A 27,077-nucleotide genomic window follows, 5' to 3' on the forward strand; every position below is an offset into this window, starting at 1 on the left:
TATTTCACCAATTGGTTTAGTATCCCCAACTGAGTTGGAAGACTTGGTTATCCTTAAAGAATAAATAATTTTCAATAGACGATAGCAATAATCACACCCATTAAGGGTGAATTCAATAATAAACAACAGCACCGCAGAGCAGATGCCAACGCAGTTTAAAAAATAAAATAATGTTCTTTGACCTTGAAGGATGACCTTGACCTTTGACCACTCAAAATGTGCAGCTCTATGAGATACACATGCATGCCAAATAGCAAGTTGCTATCTTATATATATATAGCTCAATATTGCAAAAGTTATGGCCAATGTTAAGGTTTTGGGACGACAGGACGGCGGACAACGAGCTGGCTATTACAATACCTCGGGTTTTCTCCGAAAACAGCCGAGCTTAACATAACTGTCTCCAGAGAATGACACATGCCCCCGATGGTGTTATTTCAGTTAAAGATAGGGGCCTACATGAAAGTTGTACGCGCAACTGTCTATCTGTGAATCAAGTTCAATACAGAAAAGTATTATTTCCAAAACATGCTGAATAACTTGATCGTTTCTTTTTACTATATACACATGTATCATATAAGACAAGTTATCTGAGCTTATTGCATATTTATTTCTCTGGTTTCACATCCATCAATAACAAACAATAACAAACAAATGAAGCATAATATTGCATGCAAAACATAGACAAGAGACAACAAATGGCAAAAGTGTTCATATCTATATGTATGTTATTTAACATTGCACTACCATGCGACAAAGGTTTCAGTGTAATTTGACTTAACTTTGGTCTAGATCTATAACCTGGTTTAAGTCGACGAAGAGGCTCATAACTCATAAGCCTCATTGATGTTATAAATATGTATTCTTATAAATTTCATAGGCAAGATTCAGCACTTTTCAATTAGACATAAATAAAGCCTTTTGAAGATAAAAATGTATGAACAAATATGTTCTTTAAATGTAAGTGGTCTCAACAATGATAATAAAATGCAAAGTATATTCAAATGGTTTGAAGAAAATAATTAAACAGTGTGTTTACTTCATGATACATGTCAAAGATTGAGCTTGTCTTGAGCTATCAAAAAGAAATGGCAATCAGAATGAAGTGGAATATGTTTTTACAGTGGGAAAAAATCAAATAGTGAAGGTTTAGGAATTTTAATAAAAGATAATGTAAGTATAGGCGATTTTAAAGAAAGAGTACCGGGTAGATTATGCACAATTGATGTTATTATTAATAATCAAAAAATCACCTTAATAAATATATATGGACCAAACAAAGATGAAACAAGTTTTTTTGAAACTGGAAAAACATCTTCTGCAAAATATGGATAAAACTTATATAATAGGAGATGCTTTTAATACAATACTCAACCCAAATCAAGACAAATTATGGTTAAAAAGATACACACATAAACAGCAGGAATCAAATAAAGTCCATACTCGATTCGTGCAATATGGTCACCCAGAACCAAAACGTTACACCTGGCATTCAAGTGGAAAACCGGTTATTTTTTGTAGATAGGATAACTACTTTACTTTATATGTAATATAATTAATAAAGCAAACATAAAACCAGGATACAAGACAGACTCGTGTATTCTTTGACTGAAAAAATTAATGACAATAAAATACAACAAAAAGGACCTGGTTATTGTAAACTAAACTTTAAACAATGCCATACTTTTAAATGAAGAGTATCAAAATTAAATTAAAGCCCAATTAATCCTCAAAAAAAATGACAATTTCGTACAATGTTTTACTGGTACAAATCACTTTTCACAACACATATTGTTAAAGCATAGCTAAATTCTTACTGTGCTCTATTCATTACTGGTAATGAGTTCCCAAAGTTTCTTCTTTAGTTCTTTTTCTGATAGGTTCTTTTATTTTTAAACCCATTGTTGATGACGGTGGCAATATACTGGGTGCATTTTCCAACTCCAGGAAATGCCTGTTGCGCTCCATTTAGAATAAGCGATTTTCTTCTCGCCGACAATGCTTTTCTTGTTCCCTTGCCATTGAATGAGCTATCTATCATTTCTTCATTTGAATACAAAAGTTTAGTCAAATCCCACACAAATCTTGATATGTTCCCGTCATGTTGAGTAATCAAACTATCTAAAATGTCTGGATGAAGCATCACAGGCGCATTTTTTGAAACAGACTGCATATCAATATATGACCTTATAACCACTGGAAGCTGCTCAAACCTTGACCTCAAAGGGACCCTATCAGCAGACACAACCCTTTCACCACCCAAATCATCATCCATATCATCATCCCTACTATTTTCATACACAATAAATCCACTGTTTAATTCCCTATCCCTTTCACCATATCCAACATGCGGGGAAATCATAACACTTACATTATCAAAGAGACGACCATTATTAACAACATCTAGATCAGAAAAACCACTTCTTGACCTGACGCCCCATCGAATATCACCATTTCCAACAGAATTAACATCCAAACCAACTGGACCACCTCCAACATAAAAAACATCTTGACCTTCCATGACATGGCCTACAGCTAAACCATCATGACCCACCACACCACCTCCTGCAGACAAACCATTTCTACCTACAACTCCATCTCCTGCAGACAAACCATTTCTACTTACAACTCCATCTCCTGAAGACAAACCATTTCTACCTACAACTCCACCTCCTGAAGACAAACCATTTCTACCTACAACTCCACCTCCTGAAGAAACAAACCATTTCTACCTACAACTCCATCTCCTGAAGACAAACCATTTCTACCTACAACTCCACCTCCTGCAGACAAACCATTTCTACGTACAACTGCACCTCCTGCAGACAAACCATTTCTACCTACAACTCCATCTCCTGCAGACAAACCATTTCTACCTACAACTCCATCTCCTGCAGACAAACCATTTCTACCTACAACTCCATCTCCTGCAGACAAACCATTTCTATCTACAACTCCACCTCCTGCAGACAAACCATTTCTACCTACAACTCCACCTCCTGCACACAAACCATTTCTACCTACAACTCTATCTCCTGAAGACAAACCATTTCTACCTACAACTCCACCTCCTGCAGACAAACCATTTCTACTTACAACTCCACCTCCTGAAGACAAACCATTTCTATCTACAACTCCACCTCTTGCAGACAAACCATTTCTACCTACAACTCCATCTCCTGCAGACAAACCATTTCTACCTACAACTCCATCCCCTGAAGACAAACCATTTCTACCTACACCACCACCTCCTACAGAAAAACCACCTGTACCTACAACACCACCTCCTATGGACAGACCATCTCGACCTACAACTGCACCTCCTGCAGACAAACCAGTTCTACCTACAACACCACCTCCTACAGACAAACCACCTGTACCTACAACACCACCTCCTATGGACAGACCATCTCGACCTTCAACTCCACCTTCTGCAGACAAACCATTTCTACCTACAACTGCACCTCCTGCAGACAATTCAGTTCTTCCTACAACACCACCTCCTACAGACAAACCACCTGTACCTACAACACCACCTCCTATGGACAGATCATCTCCACCTACAACACCACCTCCCACAGAAAAACCACCTGTACCTACAACACCACCTTTCATGGACAGACCATCTCGACCTACAACACCATCTCCTACAGAAAAACCACCTGTACCTACAACACCACCTCCTATGGACAGACCATCTCCACCTACAACACCACCAACTAAAGAAAAAACACCTGTATCTACAACACCACCTCCTATGGACAGACCATCTCGACCAACAACACTACCTCCTACAGAAAAACCACCTGTACCTATAACACCACCTCCAATGGACAGACCATCTCGACCTGCAAACCCACCTGCTTCAGACACACTATGATACCCTGCAAACCCACCTGCTACATACAAACTATCATGACCTACAAGACTGCCAGCAATAGATGCATCTGGATTTGCTCTACAACTAGTTTCACACCCAGCTACAGTCATGACACCATTACTAACAACACTGCCGCCAGACAAACAAATACTGTCATGCCCAATAGACACAACATCATGACAAACAGCATCACTTAAAGACACAACAGAATTATCATTTACGTCACAAGCACTGACAGGCGCATCATTGACATCAAACGCATCAGGAACAGTTACATCACCAGAAACAGCCTCTAGAACTTCACAGGCCACCAACCTTCGTAACTGTTTCTCAACACTTCGTACTACACTCTCAAATGAGTCAAGTTTCTTTTCAAAACCATCAAGCTTTTTACCCACATAGTTTATGCAAACGTAGCCTGCTACCTCTTCTGCAGTAAGAAAAGTCATTGCAGGCTCAGTCATCGTTGCTTTGTGGCAATGTTGGCTGTTGATATGACTTGCCAACAGCTCCTGTTGGTCCTGGCTCAGGTCAGCCACATGGACAGGGGCTCGGTTAGGTTTTGCACCTGGGCCGTTGTAGACGTCTGTTTGACTCAGGACATTCAATTGTCTTCCATTGGAGCCCTGAAATCAAACATGTATATCTTAAGCTTCGATTTAAACTGTTTTACAACTTTCATTTTAATTTGTTAACAAGATGCCCCTGACGGTCCTTGGCCAATAACCTTAATTCAAACCAATCTAAAATTAAAATCTCACAGGGACTCGTATACTTTTTCATGAGAATTTGGACTGCAAGACCATAAGAAAAGGTGCCCTACACAAAGTTCCAATGCAAAATATTTATTCTCTAGGCCTTGTGATTGAAATGTATACATTAAAGAAAAACAAATGGGCAGGGCTAATTTTGACAAAAAAGGCACAGCATGTACAATCTTGGTAACCTTTCACCAGATAATATTTCATGCAAAATATTTATTCTCTAGCCCTTGTGGTTTAGGATATTTTTTACTATATTATAATTTTTTACTATATAGATATGGAGAACACATTACTCCCTTGTGGAGACTAACTTTTACAACATAAAAAGGTCCATATTCTAAGAAACATTTTACCTCGAACAAACAGTAAACAAAACAAGTATACATTATAGATCAATATATATGGTTTGCAACATTGTGATTGTTCACATTCTTTATTTCTAACAATTAATATAAACCAGACATACTGACAACAATAACCGTGAGCTCATGTTCACCTAAACAGGGTTCATACAAACATTTCCAAATGGAATTTAAGCACTTTTTAAGCACTTTTCAAGGTAAAAAAAGTGAAATTCAAGCACTTTTCCTATTTGCAACTTTGAAATGTCTTTAAGTACTTTTTATGACAATGCTTACAAAGATGTATTTGAACATACATAACAACTCAATGTCATTAAACATAGTTGTGCTTATTTAATTATGAAGCATCAGCTGCATAATTCCCGTCAAAACAAGTACCAGAACGACTTTAAACAAACAGTGGGTATCTCCTCAGAAAGGAGGAGCAATCAATATCATCGGATCGATATGCACAAAATGAGCTGAAAGCTTGGAAAGAATGAATATGGTTTCAACACTTTTAATTGTGTTAAAGCACCTTTCTAACCAAATTAAATGACTTACGAAGCACTTTTCTAGGCAATCTTTGAAAATAAGCTCTTTTAAGCACTCCAGATTGTTTTTAGGCACTTTTTAAGGTCTGTATGAACCCTGCTTAAGGTAAACATAAAAGTGAATATTACTCTTTCAATATTTTATATCTGATGCCAACCCCCACCACCCCCACTTAACCATATGCTTGCACTTACCAATAATATTGTTGCCTCTTTCGGAGTTGAGGCATCTTGTGGATGTGATGCCCCTTTTCGAGTTGCCTTCGGAGTCGATGCAGCTTTCGGTTTAGGGGTCACTTTCTTGGGTCTTGGGTTAGGGATTTTTTCATTCTATAAGAAACATAATTTAAAGTGAAAATGGTTCATATCATATTTTTTGAAGATGATTTTAATATTGACAGTAAACATAGGTGCATGGCTTTCAGAACAATACAGGGACTGATATTGGTGTGAGAGCTTTACGCCCTCCACCACACATGCACATTTACAGACAAAGTCAACACAATATGCTCGTCCACAATTTACTGCATGTTAAAAATTGGGCATTCCTTTGACAAAATTATATATAGGGTTATCTGCCCTGCTAAAATGGGTTCCATTTGTGACAGTTAACATGCAAAATTTAAACCAAATACCCTTGACAGTTTTTTAGAAAATGACCTTAACAAAAAGGTAAATCAAAAATGAAGTTTCTAAGTCGAAGGGTCATTACTACAACAAAAATAAATTTAGGCTTATCTGCCCATTGTGAACTGTGCTCCTGTGTTAATAGTAAACATGCATACTAAATTTGAACCAAAAAAGTCTGAGAATTGACTTCAACAAAAAGGTTACCCAATGCAGACTGTCAAAACAAAACTCCACTTTTAAATCAAGTGAAGCTATTTTTTTTTAGTAATGGTCTTCACTTACAACTCAAAATTCTATGTAAAACAAGCAAATTCCAAGTATTGACATACCCTGACCAGAATATTATGAGCATAGCTCAATTTCATTAAATTAATTAACTAAAGCTCTGTGTTACTTAGTAGTCTTAGTCAATCTGATGGATCTTCAATGTGCATTTTCAAACATTCCACACATAATAATTACCCCTTTATTTTTTTTAAATTCCATAAAATTCAAATCCTGAATTACTTAAAATAGCTCCAGAAATACAAAAGTGTGACGGACCACAGAATAACAGACACATAATGCCAAAACAATATCTCTATGCCTTCTGAACAGCAAATACAATAAATAAACAAGGCTTGTCACCATAGGATGACATATGCCCCCTTTTCCACATTTTTCTAAACCTAAACGCAAAGTGTTTTTCCACATTTTTCGAAACCGAAACGCAAAGTGTGACGGAATTTCAGACGGACAGACAGTCCGATCCCTATATGCTAGTGCTGCAACAATACGCAATCCCCTTATTGTAATGAGTTTTCAACATACCAGTACGGAAATTCTACAAAAATGTATCGACATTTTGTCCAAAAAAGCCATCCGAAATAATGATATCAAGGTTAAACAAAACAAATCGGTGTTTAGTAAAAATAAATTTATATTAAAAATAGCATCATAAATAGTCTATTATACGGAGTAGCGTTGTTACATGGGAGTCCGCAAGATCTACTTTTGCATGTCATACTATAAAATTTAAGATGAAGCTTATGGAAAATATGAAAAAAAAAATACAATTAATTAATAAAAATGATAATTGATGTTATTATTAACAAAAGTAATAATGATCAAAAAAAAATTTACGTAACAGCATTCTGATAAGTTAGACGACCGGCTTTTAAACATCCCCAATTCTCTTTCGGGTTATTATTCTTCTTGTCGGCTTTTATAATAGTTATCAAAATGGCAGATGAAAGGAAAGCTGAGTTTGACTTTATAGACAATTTCAAGGGAAAAAGTGTTTTTTGGGCATATAAAATTAATTGAGTTAAAATCATTTTGTAAAAAAGGCTAGAATTGCCAATAGGATTTAACTAGAACCTAAACATATATACAAATGTTATGTTCATGTAATTAAGTTGGTTTTAATACACAAGTGTCTACTGTGAGCCTGCGCCAATCGTATTGGAAAGGAGGCGGAGTTAAGACTGATCGAGACGTGTGCAAAACACATTGAGTCTGCAGAAAGCAGTATTGATTGAAGCGTAATTTTAACCTACAGCTTACATCACGGGTTGCTATTTTCGGTGTATGACCAATTTTTAGGAAGTACAGTGGACGCCATGTGGTTTTGTTATCGGCGTATGGAAACAATTAATGTGCAATCATGTGCAAACCTTTCGTTTTCTGATTTGTTGTTTTGGAGATTACTTCTTACGTTTCCCAGAGTGCTCGGGAACAACCGAGTCGGTTACAACAGTTACTGGGTCCAAAAGAACAAATGGTGGAAGATTCTGAAAGAAAAAAAGACAGAACATGTTGTATAACAAAAGGCCATCATAGACAAGTAATGTCTCCCAGAATGGGCAGTTCACATATGTGACACACAAATGTACATGTAGCTTTACAATATTAAACTGGCACTAACCTTTATGCATGAAGAAATTTAAAATTCAATTTGACACACAATTTGATATGCACCGTTATAACTATACGGCTTTTCGCATATAATCATTCCCCATAGCCAAGTAAATTTTTTAGAATGGTTTGGTAAAAACCATTTTATGTGAGGGTTTCAAGATGATAACAAGAAAATGCAATGAATTGAAATCCACTGCCGATTGAAAATATTCTTCAGGTTGTATCAATTTAAGGGTACAACTCTAAACTGACCAAGACATCCTAATGAATCTAATGTAAAAAAAAACTACAAAAATACACATTTGCTGTGTACTTCCACTCAATGATATCTTTCAGCTTATGACGTTTCAAGTCAATATTACTTTTCAAGTTATGGTCATTCGAAAGTTCGGACAATTGGACGCAGGGAGAAACACGTGGACGGACAGGGGTATTTCTTAGTTCCTCATCACCATTTTTGGTTTAATGGCCGGGCATAAAAACATTAATATAAATATCTTTTTCTGCCCAATAGCTGCAATGTTATACAAAATAATGATAACACAATGTACCTGCTGGTCAAGAAATCCACTAGTTTCTCCACTGTCCCTCTTTTGGTCAATCATCTTGCTCCTTGATGTTGTTGACCACACTCGCTCCCATTGGTCTAGTGCATCCTTTGTGTCTAAAATAATATAATATTTTTTTTACGCCATGCTTTGAATGATTAATGTGATTATGTAAAACAGTAATAAACATGACAAACATGGATAAACAAGAAACCGACTGAGACGGGTGATGCTCTCCAAAGTATTTTTTTGGTCACAATATTTCACTATATATTCAGATTAAAGAAACGTCTTGAGGGGCATAACTTTGGACAAAATAATACGATGGATGGTTTAGCAACTTAAAAATTTCAAAGGACCATAACTCTCTAAATAAATCATCTGACCAGAACCCACTAATAACATGCGCATCTGCTCAAGGTAGTTAAGCTTCCCATAAAGCTTCATTGAATTCCAGTCAGTAGTTGGGGAGATATAGCCCGGACAATAATTGCACTATATGTACAGTTTATAGAAAATTTCAAAGGACCACTGTGAAAAATCATCCGACCATAATCGGCTGAAATTATGCACATATCCTCTTGGTAGTGAAGCTTCCCATAATGTTTCATTGAATTCCGGTCATTAGTTGCTGAGAAATAGCCCGGACAAGAATTGCACTATATGTACAGTTAATGGAAAATTGCAAAGGGCCATAACTCTGTGAAAAATCATCCGACCAGAACTGGCTGATAATCTGCACATCTCCTCTTGGTAGTGAAGCTTCCCGTAAAGTTTCATTGAATTCCGGTCATTAGTTGCTGAGAAATAGCCGGGACAAAAATTGTGCCGAAGGACAGACAGACGGACAGACAGACGGATGCACGGACAGACGAAGCGGGCAAGCATAATAAATGATTAACTAGAGCTTTGTCACTAAGATGCAAATACCCCCACACGCCGCATTGACACCGAATACGCACTTATTGACCCCGTGACCTAGTTTTTGACCCAGAATGACCCATATTCGAACTTGACCTAGACATCATCTAGATACAACTTCTGACCAAGTTTGGTGAAGATCGGATGAAAACAACTCGCATTAGAGAGCGGACACTTAATACGGACCGACCGACAGACGACAATCTCACCCTCCTATATACCCCCCTAAACTTTGTTTGTGGGGGTATAATTATCTTCACATATTGGTATAATGAATCTATCAGCACAGCTTAGTTATTGCGCAAGGCATAATCATAATCTCCCTTAATAAGGGACTTGTTCACAGATGTTTGCATGTTTTGTCGTAAGTCTAAAATTAAGATGGATCCATGGAATTATTTCTTTAAAATGTATGAAACAGAAATGTCTGAGATGCACTGAAGCCCCCACCCTTTATCATCCTCTAATCTATAACATGATGTGACAAGGGTTTTTTCTAACATGACATGACTTGTTTTCTACATAATCATTCATAAATATGTACATTTTATTATTATTAAGACAAAATCAATTAATAGTAGATTCTCTTTAATTGATGTGGTAAAGTATTGATATTTGCATCGTTATTAATATTGTACTATTGGAAAATATCAGTATCTGTATTATATTCATTTGTTCTGGAAGATAGCCAACCTTTTCAGTTGATATTCTATATTTTGGTTGATTTTTTATATTTTCCCAATCCTTAATCAACTTATAGAAACCAATAATTTGACTCCAAAGACTTCTTATTCTGTGAAAAAAAAACAACAAAAAACAAACTTATACATTGTTAAAACTGAGTCCTGCTCGATTTTTTTTAATTTGCAAGTTTTGCAAATTTGCAAAATACATTTCCGCTAGACAGAATGATAACTACCATCAATTAAAGAAGATAGAGAAGGGTCGGTAGAAATGCCTAAATGGAAGCATGCACATTGCTGTATTCATACATTGTACCACTTCTATCCTGAATGAATGACAAGCAGGGACTGAGAACCCACCTGTAAGCTGTAAGATTTCACAAAGGTGGTTCCCAGCTGCTTTCAGATGACATCGCTGTCCCACAGTTGCATCATCTTGAAGTTGACGCCTTTGAACAACGGCCGTTGTTCCATCACAGTCAAAGAGTACTAAACCGTATGACATCCTGAAGGGAAAATAAGACTTGTCCACAGTTTGTTTTTAAAGCATTAATTATTTAAACGGTAAAATGACTGCCCATTAGTTAGGGGAATGACAGTCTTTTTCTGACATGTGTTATATAATCATTTATCAATCCAATATGCACTTTTAGCTAATTAAATAAATGAAGAACTACATATTGATGAAATTACTTACATAAATGTCAATTGAAGTCAAAAGGTTAATGGGACTTGTTCACAGATTTTGGCATGTTTTGAAGTCGTCATTATATGCTTTAAATTGATATATACAAACATCGGACCAAAAAAGCTCAAGTATAAAACAAGAACAAGAGCTGTCAGAAGACAGCGCGCTCGACTATTTGAGTGCTTTACAGTTTTACGTAAGCCATCATGGGTCAATAAGGTCAAGGTAATATAGTCATATTCTAACTGGAAGAGGAGCATAAATGAAACATATTGCATGATTGCTTATGTTTTAAAGAAGTTGTACATTTATAGAGGTATATTTTCCACAACCTATTGAACATTTGTCAAGACATAAAAGAACTAATAAGATAGTAAGGTGATAGTTTAAAAGCCAAAGACTTGATACTTTAGAAGTAAAGTGGATCTAAACACAAAATTTAACAAAATATTCAAAGTTACTAAGTCAAAAAAGGGCCATAATTCCATCAACATGCCAACCAGAGTTATGCAACTTTTCCTGTTCAGTCCCCTTATGATAATTAGCAAGTGTTCCAATTCTGAAAGCAATAGCTATGATAGTTTAGGAGTTAAGTGGAACAAAAATCAAAACTTACCAAATTTTCAATTTTCTAAATATAAAAGGGGCCATAATTCTGACATAATGCCATTCAGAGTCACACAACTTTGCCTGCACAGTGCCCATATTAAAGTAAGTAAGTGTTGCAAGTAAGAAAGCAATAGCTTTGATACTTTAGGAATGAAGTAGACCTAATCACAAAACCAAATTTTCAATGTTTTAAGTATAAAAATGGAACATAATTCTTACAAAATGGTTGTTACAGCTGTCTGCTCTTGTTTATAGATCTGGTTCATGTTGGTAAAGAAGTATTCAAAATATGAAAGCAATATGTCAAGGGACATAGAAAATATTTGCGGTGGTACGTAACTTTAACAAAGGTTATGGCCTGAATATTATATGTGCAAACCAACAAACAAACAGACAGGGAAAAAACAATATGCCCCCCAGTATAGACTGGGGGACATAAAAAGGGGCCATAATTCTTAAAAAATGATTGTTACAGTTGCCTGCTCTTGTTTAAAGGTTGGGGTCATGTTGGTCAAGAAGTATGCAAAATATGAAAGCAATATGTCAAGGGACAAAGAAAATATTTGAGTTTGTATGCAAACTTTAACAAAGATTTATCAATAATATGCATATTCTTAGAGGAAAAAGGGGCCATAATTCTTACAAAATGCTTTTTACAGTTGTCTGCTCTTGTTTATAGATTGGGGTCATGTTGGTAAAGAAGTATGCAAAATATAAAAGCAATATGTCAATGGACATAGAAAATATTTGAGGTGGTACACAAACTTTAACATTCCAACGCTCACGCTCACGCTAATGCCGACACCGGGGTGAATAGGTCCATAGCTCCACTATATATAAAAAGTCGAGCTAATAAAAAAATAAAAAAAATAAATCGAACCACTGACCAATGTCACAAAATATAACAATAACAACAGAACTTTAAAATTTTCAGTTTTTTGAAATTGTCATATAATGGATATTGTATAGCATGATTAATGTTTAGTATTACTGTTTCCTCGCAAATATCATAACTACAACGAAAATGTGCATATAATGGATATTGTATAGCATGATAAATGTTCAGTATTACTGTTTCCTCGCAAATATCATAACTACAAATAAAATGTGCATATTTCAAACATTTTTTTTTTCAATTTTTGCTCAATTTACCAAAACATTGAATTTCCGCTTTAACACAACCATTATCAGAAGTGTACATGCAGCACTTCATATACATTTCATCCATATAGAAATTAATATTACTGTGTCCCATTGACAATATTATATAACTAGAGCTTTGTCACTGACGTGACGTATACCCCCACATTCTGCATTGACACAGAATATTTTGCATGCTGTCTCACAAAACAAGAGAAGCTTATTTATGGCAATGAACAACATAGCTAAGGCCCAGACAAGGTCATTTATTGCCATTTTTGACCTTTGACCTCAAAGTGTGACCTTGACCTTGGAGATATTGACGTAATTCTTTCGCGCGACACACCGTCCAATGATGGTGAACATATGTGCCAAATGATTTCAAAATCCCTTGATGAACGACATAGTTATGGCCGGGACAAGCTCATTTATGGCCATTTTTGATCTTTGACCTCAAAGTGTGACCTTGACCTTGGAGATATTGACGTAATTCTTTCGCGCGACACACTGTCCAATGATGGTGAACATAAGTGCCAAATGATTTCAAAATCCCTTGATGATCAACATAGTTATGGCCCGGACAAGCTCATTTATGGCCATTTGTGACCTTTGACCTCAAAGTGTGACCTTGACCTTGGAGATATTGACGTAATTCTTTCGCGCGACACACTGTCCAATGATGGTGAACAAATGTGCCAAATGATTTCAAAATCCCTTGATGAACAACATAGTTATGGCCCGGACAAGCTCATTTATGGCCATTTTTGACCTTTGACCTCAAAGTGTGACCTTGACCTTGGAGATATTGACGTAATTCTTTCGCGCGACACACCGTCCAATGATGGTGAACATATGTGCAAAATGATTTCAAAATCCCTTGATGAACGACATAGTTATTGCCCGGACAAGCGGGACAGACAGACCGACAGACAGACAAAGTGACTCCTATATAGCCCCCATTACCAATGGTACTGGGGGTATAATAATAAAAGTTATGTTTCTGATATGGTATAGAAGCAAAACGTGTGTTAAGCTATCACTTGATGAATATCCCGGAACTTCTTACAAGATTTTTTTTTTAATTATCTAATTATGTGGTTTATGTAATCAATATGCCCCCTCAAAAGTAATAAATGGTTATGCCTTTTACAAATGAACTTTATGAAGCATGTGATTTTTCAATAAATCTAGGTGATTTAATATACTATTTTGTAATTTAAATTGCAATTTTAAATGTCCATCCAAAATAACGTATTACTTTGTAATTAATTTTTAAAAGTATCAGTATGACAGTCATGATTACCAACATAAACATGGAAATGAAAAGCATTCGACCAGTGTCCAGCCCAGGCCTCTTGAAAATACTTGCCACCAAGCTTGATAAATATCATTAAAATTTTGCTTATGGAACTAAACTTAGTAACCTTTACACTAAACAAAACCCTTTTTTTAACCCTTTTTTTAAATGAACACAAATCTTTTGAAAACTTTGGGGTTGAAAATAATTGTATTTTTTTTGTTAACTGTGTTATGATTATTCATTATTATCCATAATATTATATAATTGTATATTCAATTGGACATGATGGCAATATCACATTTATATACAAGAGCCATGTGTCTAAAAACATTAATGTAATTAATGCAGAAAATCAACAACTTAATACAGATGTTTGCATCAAAAGACATTATTACAACGGTAATTCCCTATAGAAAGGCAAATATTCCAAATAACAAAGTCATAATTGTATAAACATATAATTGTGAGGAACAATACTTGATTGATGAAAACGCAAAAAGCTTCAATGAATATTTTCTACGCTAAAGTACCATTGATTATTGTCAGTGAGCATACGCATAAATGTATACTCTTGTACATTTCATTCATAAATATTTTACTACTGCTACGTAGTTTTTCTCGCGCCCGCGGGGACAACTTTTGTGTGGTTATTACTATTTTTTTGCAGAATATTTGCACAACAAGCTGTACGTGTATTAAGAAATCAAGTTATTTTAAATGTAAATATTAATTTCAAAAAATAAAATAGCATACTAGAAATGTACCGCTGTACTCCCGATGTGATTTTATGATCAATTTTATATTGACAATATTTGGCTCAAAAGACGTTAGCCTGTTTTACTCTGTGTATCTGTGAAATGAAAATAATAGTTGATGGAGGGTAAGTCCCCAGACCAATATTAATATGTGTTATAATAAATTCAAATATCTTGTTTTACAAGAAATGCAAAAACTGAAAACTGTTCTTTATACAAATAAACCCTTAGTTTTAAATGACTCGAATTACATAAACACAAATACAAACTTGGCATTTCATAAGTCGTTATAAGCCTCATATCATAGATAATTGCAATTAATAAAAAAATTAAATGTGCAATTTCGCACCAGTTTTAAGTTATTTAAAGCAATTGCAATATTGTGATTTCAATAATATCCTTAATTACCTATATGCAATGAACAACCTCACCTTTCATCAATTAATTGAATTGCAAAGAACCTAAATGCAAATTATGAATCACTTTATACCAGGGTAAAAATGGTTTATTTTTAAGTTGTATCTACATGTATATGTGCTTATTTATATTATTATAGCGTAAACCTTTGCTATGTTATAATTCAGTCGTGATACATTTAAAATAGCAATGTTCCATTGGAATAAACAATACCTGTATGTATAAATGTAAAAGGCACACCAAATGCAACCTATTGCAATGTATCAAATAACAAAATAAAGGGCTCACTTGTGCCTTGTTCCCTCTTATCAACATAAGTTATGTAGATTCAACTTCAAATCGATTTGCTTGTGCCCCCCCCCCCCCCCCCCAATTGTATTATAATCAGTAAAATATTGATAAGACAAGCTGAAGGGGTACATATATATATACCCCTTCAGCTTGTTTTATATATTATAGGTATCCAGACCAATAACTGTATCAGCATGATACATGGGTAGTTCTGTTCTTGATATGCACATAAATTTACAGCCCCAGTGCATTTCAAATGAATGAATGAGCAAAGATATTTTTCTGAATAGACATGAACATTTAATATCAAAGTAAAACGGTATGCGGTAAAAATGCCAGAGGTAAAAATGCCATAGGTAAAAATGCCAGAGGCAAAGTGGTAAAAATGCCTTAGTAAAAATGCCAGATGTTATACAGTAAAACAGAGTTTTGAGCACTATTGTTTAAGGATATTGAGTATTGTACGGAAACATTTGGAGCCGATAATATATAGATTGTTTAGACAGTAAAGTTTTATACATAATATCTAACTGCATTTTTTTCTGTATCGATTGCGGATTAAAAAAAAATCACTTAACTTTGTAAAAACAGAAAGAGCTTTCTCTTACATCATACATTCTCACAAAAGTCATATATTTGTACAAAATGCATAAACATATTGTTGGTGTTATTTTGATGCATGTTGTTGTGTATTTATTATTATTGTTGTTTGATGTTTACCTGTATATGCTTTAAATGCAAATAAACTTGCTGTTCTGTTCTGTTAACTAATTGGGATTTATTGTGCTCCAATCAAAGTCAGGGGATGTCTACACTGTGTATTAGCAACCTGATGTGATCCCTGTCGTATTAGCTCAATACACAGTTACCTGGCTTCTGTACTGGAAAAATTTGATTTACTGCCAAAATAACTGATTTCATTTATTGCTAAATTGTTGTGTACATTAAAAAAACTTCAATAAATAGTAAACGCTCTACCATTGTCTAGTATTTTTACCGCTTGAAATATTTAATGACAATACTTGCAAGCGTCCATTTTATTTACCATTATTATTTTAAATACGCGTTCAATGGCAAATTATAAAATTAAAAATTATTATTTAATATGGATATCATTACAGTTAATAAATGTTAATAAATGTCTTTATTTTATAACCATAGCATATGCAATTGTATAACATCCGGCATTTTTACCTATGGCATTTTTACCACTTTACATCTGGCATTTTTACCTCTGGCATTTTTACCTCTGGCATTTTTACCTATGGCATTTTTACCTACATTCAAGTAAAACAGGTAACAGTTTGACATGGTTTAGACTGTCAGTTGTACTTACTGTATTCATTTCTGTAAAATAGCTTTGAATGCCTATCATTATGCTTCCTGGATATTTTTTTCCCAAAAAGCTTTACTTATTACTATATGTACTTGATGGGTAAGAGTATGGTATTTGCAGTTAATAACATTTTGGAGTTCCCATTAGTAGGACTTAAAGGGACTGTAAACCACGAATGACGAAAAAAGAAAAATTCTAAAATACCGTATTTTTTTTACAATTATTAGTTTATATTGATTAAAATATCACGACTGGTATATTACATTACTTGGTACTCATAATTTAGAAATCAAAATAAATTTTTGAAACAATAAGGACAAAACTGCTAACAATAAGAAGTTTTTCTATAAACATTGGCTTGAACGAAACATAAAATATGAAGATCAATTGTACGACTACAGGATAAACAACTTCTTTTGATAATTTATGCTACATATTCGGAACACCAACAAGCAATTTCCTGATGTACTACACATTGATCAAAAGTCTACCCATACATGTTACAGCTGTAACCAATACAAATAACCCACCAAGTACTCAAACAACATTTGTAGAAAACATAATTGCCGAAAGCTCAAACTAAATGGCAAAACCTTCTGCGAGAAAAAGAATTTAATTGGCAACAAATATTTATCATGCCATATTAATCAACTACTGATACTTTTACCCTATTCTCAGAACAAAATAATCCCATTAAAAAAAAATACAATTTAATTTTTAAATCTACAAAATATGTAACCATAATTTATATGATTATTATCCAAAATGGCTGGAAAAACCCCTGCCTAAATAGTGCTTTTGTCGATAAAATTCTTCACAATTTGGAAGATTTCGCGACTCAACAATCCCACACTTTTTCCCCAAAAAATAATTTAAACAGAAAAAGGCATGCAAAGACACCCTTAATAGAGAAACAACAATTACATGTTAAACTATCTCTCTCTTAGACATCAATCTAGGGGTAAATACCCTCAAAATTTAGAGGTTAATAACGCTGTTAATTACATTATTATATTTATGAAATTTTTCATATTCAGCATGAAATACAGAAAAACAAACACCGACAACGAGCTGTTTTGTCGATTATTTAAAACTTAAGATGCAAATTGAAAAATAGCTCACAACAATGATACACTTCACATATTTGAACATAAATGGAAACACATAAAACTTTCATAAACATTGAGTCCAGTTTGCTTTATACCCACTTTATGCAACTCATCTTTAAAAACCTATCACAAACAACCAAAGAAAAAAATTCACATACATTTTATTTATTTTTTAAATCTAAAGGAAACCACAAGGTCAAAAAAAAAGCAAATATTATCATATCTTGTATAACATGTTTGAACATTATTGCTGCTACATGATTTAATTTTGTTTTGTGATCATATACATATATATACACTTAATGTCTTGTATTGAATAAATGTCCAGGAAAAACCCTGATGTGTGAAAATTTGTTGATACAAAATTTGGTCCATTTTGTTGATAAATAATTCCCACATTTTAAAATCCCAATTTGACCAGACTCTTTTTCTCAAAGTGGCTAGAAAAACCCATGCACAGTGACACATTTGACAGAGTGACATGTGGACAGAGTCAGTAATTCTCTCAATTTGTTAATAACACACACTAATCCAAAAAGGGACCGACTTCTATATTCTTGCAAGACACAACATAAAGCAAATATGTGCTAACAAACAAATGGCAAGTATTCAGAATAACTTATAACTTAATAATTGTCACCCACTAATCTTTTTGGATATCTATTGTCCGAGTTACACAATCCAAATTGACACCGTTTAACTCTATTTTATCTTCGTTTTTCAAGAGGAAAACAAACGAAACTCGTTGAAAAATGTGAATATCTAGATTCAGCGTGTCTAGAAAATGGCGGACAGTTCGTTGGTAACTGAAGCGCCCGATTAATCGATGGCTGATTGGTCGATCGATATTTAGATAAGGATTTGATTGACAGTTGGCGAGATGTCAATTGCTTGTACATCATTCTTAAGATGTTTATTAATTGTAAAACCTTTATAATAATGACTTATTGTATTATAACATTAGGAGAAATATCACTGTACATTCAATCTGATCTGAAAAAATTCAATGTTAAAGTAAACTTTATACTAAAGTAACACTATTGTTGTAATGTCAACATATGTTTTAGTTTAGCATGATTATGAAGAAACACTAACCTGCTAACAACTCCTTTACACTAACCTGCTAACAACTCCTTTTATCCAAATATCACAAATATCACAAATTCAAAACAAAACCAGACTTATATATAAACAAAGTATTGCTTGATGATGTGTATGTTTGGTTGCAGAATTGCAATGAAGTCACTTTATTTAAACTGGGTTTAAATATTCTCACCTGACACCAATTTAATTGACACCTAGGAGTGAACTAATAACATAATGTTAAAACAATAAGAAAGGGAACTGGGGCTTCTCCTCTCACGGTGACATGTTGTTCTAACAATACCCACAAGAGAAGGGTCCTACACTTTCATACCTCTTGGTGTAGGACCATTTTTTGTGGCCTAATTATTGATGGGTATCCTTTTAGGCATTACTTTTGACAATAACTTTTTTTAAAGTATTGTAGTAAACTATTCAACATCAAATACATTTTACATTACCGGCAATAGTTAATTCTTCTGTGTATGAAGTATTTTAAATTGGAGCTTCTACAGTGCAATTCACTTTTATAAATGCAAACTGTATTTCATAAAAAAAACAAAACATTTGTATATATAGATATAAATGTGGCTTGGTTTCACAATAAAATAATTCACTTTGTGCTCTAAAACACAACAAAATGTGTATTTTAAAACATGCCAGCAATTATGCACAGTCATACAATGTATTGAAATAAGAACTAGCCATATCACTTTTATAAAACTGGGTATACTTCTTTTGCTATAAGTAAAGGTGATTATATTTCCACCAAATGTTAATTTTAAACATTAGATGAAGTACCATTCATTATGTTCCTGTGAACAGTATATGGCAGTATTAACTGGAATACACAGCTTATCTGTGTTGCTACACTTGTATCACTTTTCTCAATAATAGATTTTGTGAATAATCTGTTTAAAAGTAATGTAAAGATAAAAATGAAATAAAAAGGTTTCCTGTGGTATGTTTGATTATTGAACATCATACAATAATTTCGGCCCCAAATAAGCCCTAAAATCTCTAATTTACTTTTATTAATAGTATGCGAATGGATGGGAATAATTGTAATAAAGTTGAAAGAGATTATGAGGCGCCTGATGTTTATTCCTTAGAATGTTTCATTTAATTCTCACCAGCGGTTAAAGAAAAGAACATTATGATGTACTGTAAGAAATTAGAAAAAAGTTAATGCAAAGACGCAAGTACTGATGGACAATAGAACATGCAGTATCCTAAAAGCTACCCATGTGTACTATTTGTTCAGGTGAGCTAAAACTACATGTATTATCAAGATTGAAGCTATATGTAACAACAGTGTATACATATTAGCAAGGGGTACCTTCAGCAGTTTTAATTGGAGATCTGCACAATTTTCATCCTGTCAAGTGCAATCAATATTTTCAATTCAAATAAACCAAGTATAAGGCAAAATACATATGAAAAACATGACTTATAAAAAAATGCTATTGAAAAGTGTCTCAAACATTCTGAATTTCATGATAAATAAGTAATTATACTAGATCTGCTGTAACAACAATAACATAAAATTAAAATGCACAAACTAAAGTTATATGACAGGCCTTTTCCTGGTGTATCTACAGGTCCTTAAAAAAAAAATATATAGAAAGAAGTGTGATTATAATGATTATTATGTCTCAATTTAATTTTTATTCCATCTAACAAATTATAACTATAATTTATTTCATTTTGTTTTTCTAATTTTAATTATAATAAGGAGCTACCGGTATATTTAAATAAGTTTTTCCCAAATAAGTGGCCATTTTGCGCGAAAAATCCCAATCCCGAAATTTCATTTTTCCAAAAATGGGCAGAAAAGGGCTGTATTAGATGATATATGTATTACTATATTATATATTATTTGTATTGATTGACTGATCAAATCAAACAATGCACCTAACAATTACATATAAACAATTGTTGTGTCAGCATTTAGTTGTTTTTTTCTCTAAATTTTACTTTGTTTACAATTATGAGGCAGAGTCAGAGTTGGTATTCCCTGAGGCTGTATCACACTTTTTCACAATGGAAATTTATTTTTGCTTGACAAACAAAAATGGATTTCCATTAAAAGTATGTTCACATATTGTAATTAATTTCAAATTGATTTGTGAATATGAAAGCTAGTTTTTCCATGGGAAATTAAAAGGGTAATACAAATGCTGACCAATACCAAGTGTATAAGACCATTTTTAGAGAGATTAAGCAGATCATTGCTGAAGCTTAATATACACAGATTTGTTTGTTGATTTGTTGCTTTCATAGGGACCAGTGATTCTAGGGACCACAGACAAGGCACAGTAGGGTGCAAAATCAAATGCTGATATGAACTACTTGTGGTTCACTATCTTGGGAATTATCTGAAAATCTACTTAATTTCATACACGGAAATGCTAACATTTAAATGCCAGAATATTTAGATAGCCTGCAACCTACTGATTATTTTAATTTAACACACTTCATTGACATTTTTATAACCAAAGTCCTTTTCAAAGTGAAACATACCATTTAATCTTAATCTTTATAATTAAGAACATGTTTTAAAACAAAATTAACTCAATTAACTTCCTTACAAGGACACATTACCCATGTGTACAATGACTGAACCCACCAACATGGACATTTCATAAATTGAGGACTTTTACCAAGGTTTAGTTGATCTTAAATTATGTGTCTGTGCTTTCTAGATTGCCTGAGGCTGCATTATGTTAGGACTCCCATCTGTGGCTCATCAGATGGTAACTTTATGTCATAAATTACTCAACATTTTGGTATAAAAATGTGATTGTTGACTTGATGTTATTGAAATTCAGTACATATTTGCCTTCCATATTTACATGTATAACCATGCGATCAAACAAGATGTTATTGTGTTGATATCTCTATAATTAAAACCATATATCTGTCTAACCACACAAAAACAATTCAACATGTCATAACCGCATAATAAACACTGCATAGGAACAGAAAAAGTTTCAAATATATTAGCAAAAGAAAAACAGGAGTAAACAGGTATTTCCAACCATACTTTCACATCAAAGATTCGCATCATCTCAAGTATATAATAAAATCACTCTGTACTCAATCGTTTAACAAAAATGGGGAATACTCAATTTCCACCATTAATCCTTTTTTGTTGCACTGTATTTACACGATATAGTATATACTTGTTTTTGCCAACAAAGTGCATTAACAAATTCTTGCCCAGTCTTGCTCATATATGTGTCGCGTTCTGAGAAAACTGGGCATCATGCATGTGCCTAAAGTGCCGTCCCGGTTTAGCCTGTGCTTTCCGCCTAAATTGGATTTTTGCTAAGAAGAGACTTCATTTAAACGAAAAATGTCATAAAAGCAGAAAGTGTCGTCCCTGATTAGACTGTGCGGACTGCACAGGCTAATCTGGGACGACACTTTACGCACATGCATTATGCCCAGTTTTCTCAGAACGCGACACATATATTAGTTGCAATAATCCAACTCCCAGCTATATTGACCCTCATGGTCACTGGGAGTTGCAATTAACCTCTAACACAATTTACCATAGAAAGTTTAGCGCCCAGAATCCGGGCGGCACTTTAATCGGTAAAATTAGCAACGTAAACTACTTCTGGCATAAATAACCACAAACATATCATAAATATATCACTAATACGCAATTTGAACCAACTCACGTTATATGGTGTGCTCGCATAATAATAATATTAATCCAAAGTTTCAAACACGTCAACGGTTCATTTAAATGTGTAAGTTTTTACAATGGACAAAGAACTCTGAGCTGTATGCATGTACTCATAAAAAGCTCTGAGCATTGAAGAAGAACTAGCTTAATTACTTTTTTTCTGAAAAAAAAAGTGCAATTCATTTTGTGTTTGCGTCGGATGGTTTGGATGGGCTTTACTGGGTAATAAAGATATTACACAATTATATAAACTATACATGTATAATTATTAGTCTCTATAAAAACATATCCTTTTATTATTAATAATTAGAAACTGTTTGTTACATTTTAACCAACTACATCATGTGGAAAGTTTGGAATCCTAATAATACTTTTTTTTTACATGAATGAAATTCAATTTAATGGTCTTTATTGACAATACTGGGTATAACTTGGTATCTGTGTTTTATCTGATTTACATTTTATTTACTCACTTACACAATTTTTCTACAAATATGATATGATATGTAAAAGAATGGTATTTATGAAGGAAAAGGGAAATGGGTAGAGACATGATGGATTAGATATCTTTTTGTTATCATTCAAATAATTTTGTTGGTCTCATGTTGCATTAAGACTCATGCCCCATTTTAGTGTTTTAAATTATCAACACAGTTTTGTGTGATCATTTATGACACTCACACAGTTTGTACAACTAACAAAAACACTGGGCCACTTAGATAAACATTGGACCTATTTGTGCCACATACGGGTCCTATTAGGGCCAGACAAAGACCTCTAACTGTTTATTAGGGGCCATAAAAGATACACAGATAAGTGCCAGTTAGGGCCCTGCCATAAACCGTGAAAACATGCTTTGATTGCTACAGTAAGTGACAGATTCCTGTTAAGAAACTGTGACTAGATATTGTAATTAATAAAACAACAATCACTTTGAAGTCTGCAGTAAAATTTTATAAATCATACAGTGACAATATGTTACTTCTATTTCAATATTATTGCCAACGATCTACAGCATTACAGCTTACTCTTTTTTTCTTTACAAAAGAGGCTAGAAGAGAAGTAAGGATGATAAAAAAACAATTACAACTGCATGTTTAATGAAGAAAAAATAGTATTGCCCAGTATTGCCCACTTTCAGAGTATTGCCCGGGGTGTGAAAAACTATGTTTTCCCGGCGGGTTTTCCCGGGGGCAGGTTTTCCCGGGGGCAGGTTTTTTCGTGCCAACCCTGCTTGTAACATAGTCACACCACGCCGTATAGTATAAATTACCTTTATATATGTTTGCAATGCATTTGAAATAATTTCAAATGCTTAATTTATTTTACAGAAAGTTACCACAATTCTAAACTTTGACCAACAAGTTCAAAGATGAGCATGTGAGGTACAGATACTCTCTACTCAGGTTTTTTTTTCCTTCCGAAAGACCTGCTGAATTTCGGCCCTTTCCCCTTGATATTGTTTTCCCCTCTGAAAGAAATTTTTCACTCAAAAATGATTTTCCCCTAAAAAAAATTTTTTTTTTTTTTTAACCTTTAAATACATAAGTTAACCTGATCCAGTGTAGAAAATACAAAATATTGCATAATTAAATTATCTGTTGCCTTGAATTTGTTTTAAAAACAGTAAAATATGTTAAAGTGATTATTTAAGACTTTCCTTATTTTCCCCAAAATCCGGCGTTTCGCATGATTTCCCCCCCCCAAATTCCGGCTTTTCGCGCTATTTTTTTCCCCTCAAAAAAGGCCAGGCCCTTTCCCCAAAACAAGATAAAAACCCCTGCAGTACTATGAATCTGTAATTAATGTAATAAACTTAAATTTTGCAAACTATGAATTCTTTGTTTGTTCATTAGTCGTTGTCAAACACCTTCAATTGTTCGTAAAACTTGCAATAGGGTGCATCACGCTTAGTATTTGTTACAGTTATCTTTGTGAGATGGGGCATAGAACAATACATAATAGAACATAACGCTTATTTTCAAAAGAAAGTTGTTCCTCAGGCATGCCCGGTTTTATGACATTAATCCCGGTGTAAAACCCCATGATCAAAGTGTCATCAGATAACGAAAAAAGGGCCGAAATATGGAGAAAAACGCGATGTGAAATATACTGTCCGAAAATTAAGAGTCACGAAAAATAATTTTTTTTGCTAAAAAGGGGGTGTCCGAAAAATAAAAGTGTCCGAAAACATAGAGTCATTACGGTAATTTATTTCTAGCCTAAAAAAATTTCCCCTTACATTATAAACAAATGGCAAAAGCTCCAGTGTTCATCTCCGGTAAATTTGAACTAATCACTAGTGTACAAATAAAGTAAACCGTAATTAATTTTCAATTATATTATATTTTAATACCTAAGCATATTATTAAATGATTCAACTTTTTTTCTAATGAGTATACTGTTTACACTCAATTTAAGTTTATAGTCTTCAAATTACAAAAGATCCCTATCGATGGGGCAACTGTATGCCAGTAATAATTTTATATTACCATATGTATATGGTATGTATTTCTAAGTCTTAGTTGCATTAGAAAATCACTACACAAATGAAAAAAAAAATAACGACAAATTGCATATTAAATAACAAAATATTATACAGTGCTTGCTTTTTCAGATGGTATTGTCAGTATGGTTTTAAGAGCTGGAATTCCATCGATGCAAGTTAATTATAAACTCTTAATGAATTGTATGCACTGGTATCCGGACAAACGGCACCCGGACAATCACCACCCAGTGTTTTTTTGCAATCCCGGACAAACGGCACCCAGTAAATTTGTCGACCCGGACAAACGGCACCCAATAAATTCGTCGACCCGGACAATCGGCACCCGATTAAATTGTATACCTGGACAAACGGCACCCGATATAAGGTAAATCATACTGTTTGATTACCAAGAAATACAATGTTTGTATTTGCACTCATTCCTTGAATAAATGAACTCAACAACAAAATTGAAATAGTTATTTAAAGTATCTAACATAAAGGAAATAGATACTTCCTTAAATGAACAACTTCATTAGCCGATCTAAAATTAATGATCTTTATTTTTAATTTACAACAAACAAAGATTCTGATACGAGTTGCAATTTCATACCATATTTCTGTGAACGAGTCCAAGAATATTGTTATTTAGTGCACCTTTGGTGAGCTTACCTACATATTTCCTTGAGGAGTTAAATTAATAATCATATGAATTGACAAGTGTAAGATCCTTTTTATAACACTATTTTAATTACGCAAAGAAAATTATTATTTACAGGCCTTTTGTGTCTATTCAATAATTTGGGGAAAAAGTACCTAGCAAAATGGGGATTTTTCAAGTCGCGAAATCTTCCAAATTGGGAAGAATTTTCATCGACAAAAGCATTATTTGGGCAGGGGGTTTTCCAGCCATTTTGGATAAAAATCATATAAATTATGGTTATATATTTTGTAGGTTGTTTAAAAAGTAAAATTGAGATATAGAGTCTAATAATCATAAGTCATAAGACACTTCTTCTTTTTTTTTTAATTGGGATTTTTTTTGAGAATGGGGAAAAAATATCCATATTTGGCAAGGGGAATGGGTCCAAACATCGGACCCGTGAGATAGGCAGAAAGAGGCCTGATTAAGGATAAATTTAAGGATAAAACCTGAAAAGTGTTTACAATGCGTGATGTAGCTGTACATTCTAACCCCATTTCAGCAAAATAATACAGTACAATAAAACATACATTAACTAATGAAAATGCTCATAAGCTTTTTTACAAATGTAAACAATATAAGTTAGTATTCATAGAGATTATATTACATAGAAAACACATTTAAGGTTTGACATGTAGTTATATTGAAACACAAACTACTTGCAATTAATTTATATTTTTTCAACAAATTTAATTAAATGATTTTTAGCATTACAAAAAAAAGTAATTTAATATGACAACTTACACCGAGCCTTGGAATTTTGGTACTTCTTCCGGCACTGTTCACTAGTTCTTGCGACCCCAAATTCTCTGAAAGTTTAATAAAAACAATTGTATGATGTATAGCAGTATTTATGAAACACATTACATTTCATGTTTACCATCATGGCTGTCGAAAAGTTAAATACACAAAATTCAGGGTAATAGTTATCAATGTTAACTTGTAGTAAATGAAAAGTTCATTTGGAAATATGCAGATTGTAAACAGATACTAATTAAACACACATGGGTACGGATCTAACAGAGTTCGAGATGAAAACTAAAACAATAGACCTTCTTAAATGGTACATTTATCAGTGATAGCACAAATATTCATTATTAATACTTAAATTAAAATTCATGTGTACAAATTTTGGAAACAAAGAACGTGCAACTGTACCATAAATCATAACACATGTTTGAAACTAAAACACATTCCACAATCACATCCGAAATCCGTAAGTACAATTTGCTGAGTGGTTATGC

At 33.6% G+C, this 27,077-nt stretch overlaps 1 protein-coding gene across 6 annotated transcripts; it reads right to left on the reverse strand.

Moving 5' to 3' along the window:
* Positions 1-586: 586 nt before the first annotated feature.
* LOC127863552 (uncharacterized PE-PGRS family protein PE_PGRS54-like) lies at positions 587-27,077 on the reverse strand. 6 transcript variants are annotated; one of them, XM_052403109.1, is made up of 8 exons: positions 26,992-27,076; positions 26,578-26,642; positions 5,735-5,869; positions 3,105-4,506; positions 2,961-2,996; positions 2,817-2,924; positions 2,733-2,780; positions 587-2,694 (listed from the first exon to the last, which is right to left on the reverse strand). In XM_052403109.1, exons 1-8 carry the CDS (start codon positions 26,999-27,001, stop codon positions 1,862-1,864), a joined length of 2,637 nt encoding a protein of 878 aa, XP_052259069.1. In that variant the 5' UTR covers positions 27,002-27,076; the 3' UTR covers positions 587-1,861. The 6 variants fall into 6 exon arrangements, with proteins under 6 accessions (XP_052259069.1, XP_052259070.1, XP_052259068.1 ...); XM_052403110.1 differs by having other exon boundaries at positions 2,817-2,984; positions 3,165-4,506; XM_052403108.1 differs by having other exon boundaries at positions 2,817-2,996.

Source organism: Dreissena polymorpha, unplaced genomic scaffold (assembly GCF_020536995.1).
Source record: "Dreissena polymorpha isolate Duluth1 unplaced genomic scaffold, UMN_Dpol_1.0 chrUn015, whole genome shotgun sequence".
NCBI classification, from domain to species: Eukaryota; Metazoa; Mollusca; class Bivalvia; order Myida; family Dreissenidae; genus Dreissena; species Dreissena polymorpha.

Bases quoted from the DNA above. Each gene is read 5' to 3' on its own strand.
- LOC127863552 (XM_052403108.1), bottom strand. The intron at 5,870-26,577 runs GTAAGTTGTCAT...TGTTTCTTATAG, and splicing joins CCAAAATTCCAAGGCTCGGT to AATGAAAAAATCCCTAACCC. The intron at 2,695-2,732 runs GTAGAAATGGTT...GTGGAGTTGTAG, and splicing joins TTCAGGAGATGGAGTTGTAG to GTAGAAATGGTTTGTCTTCA.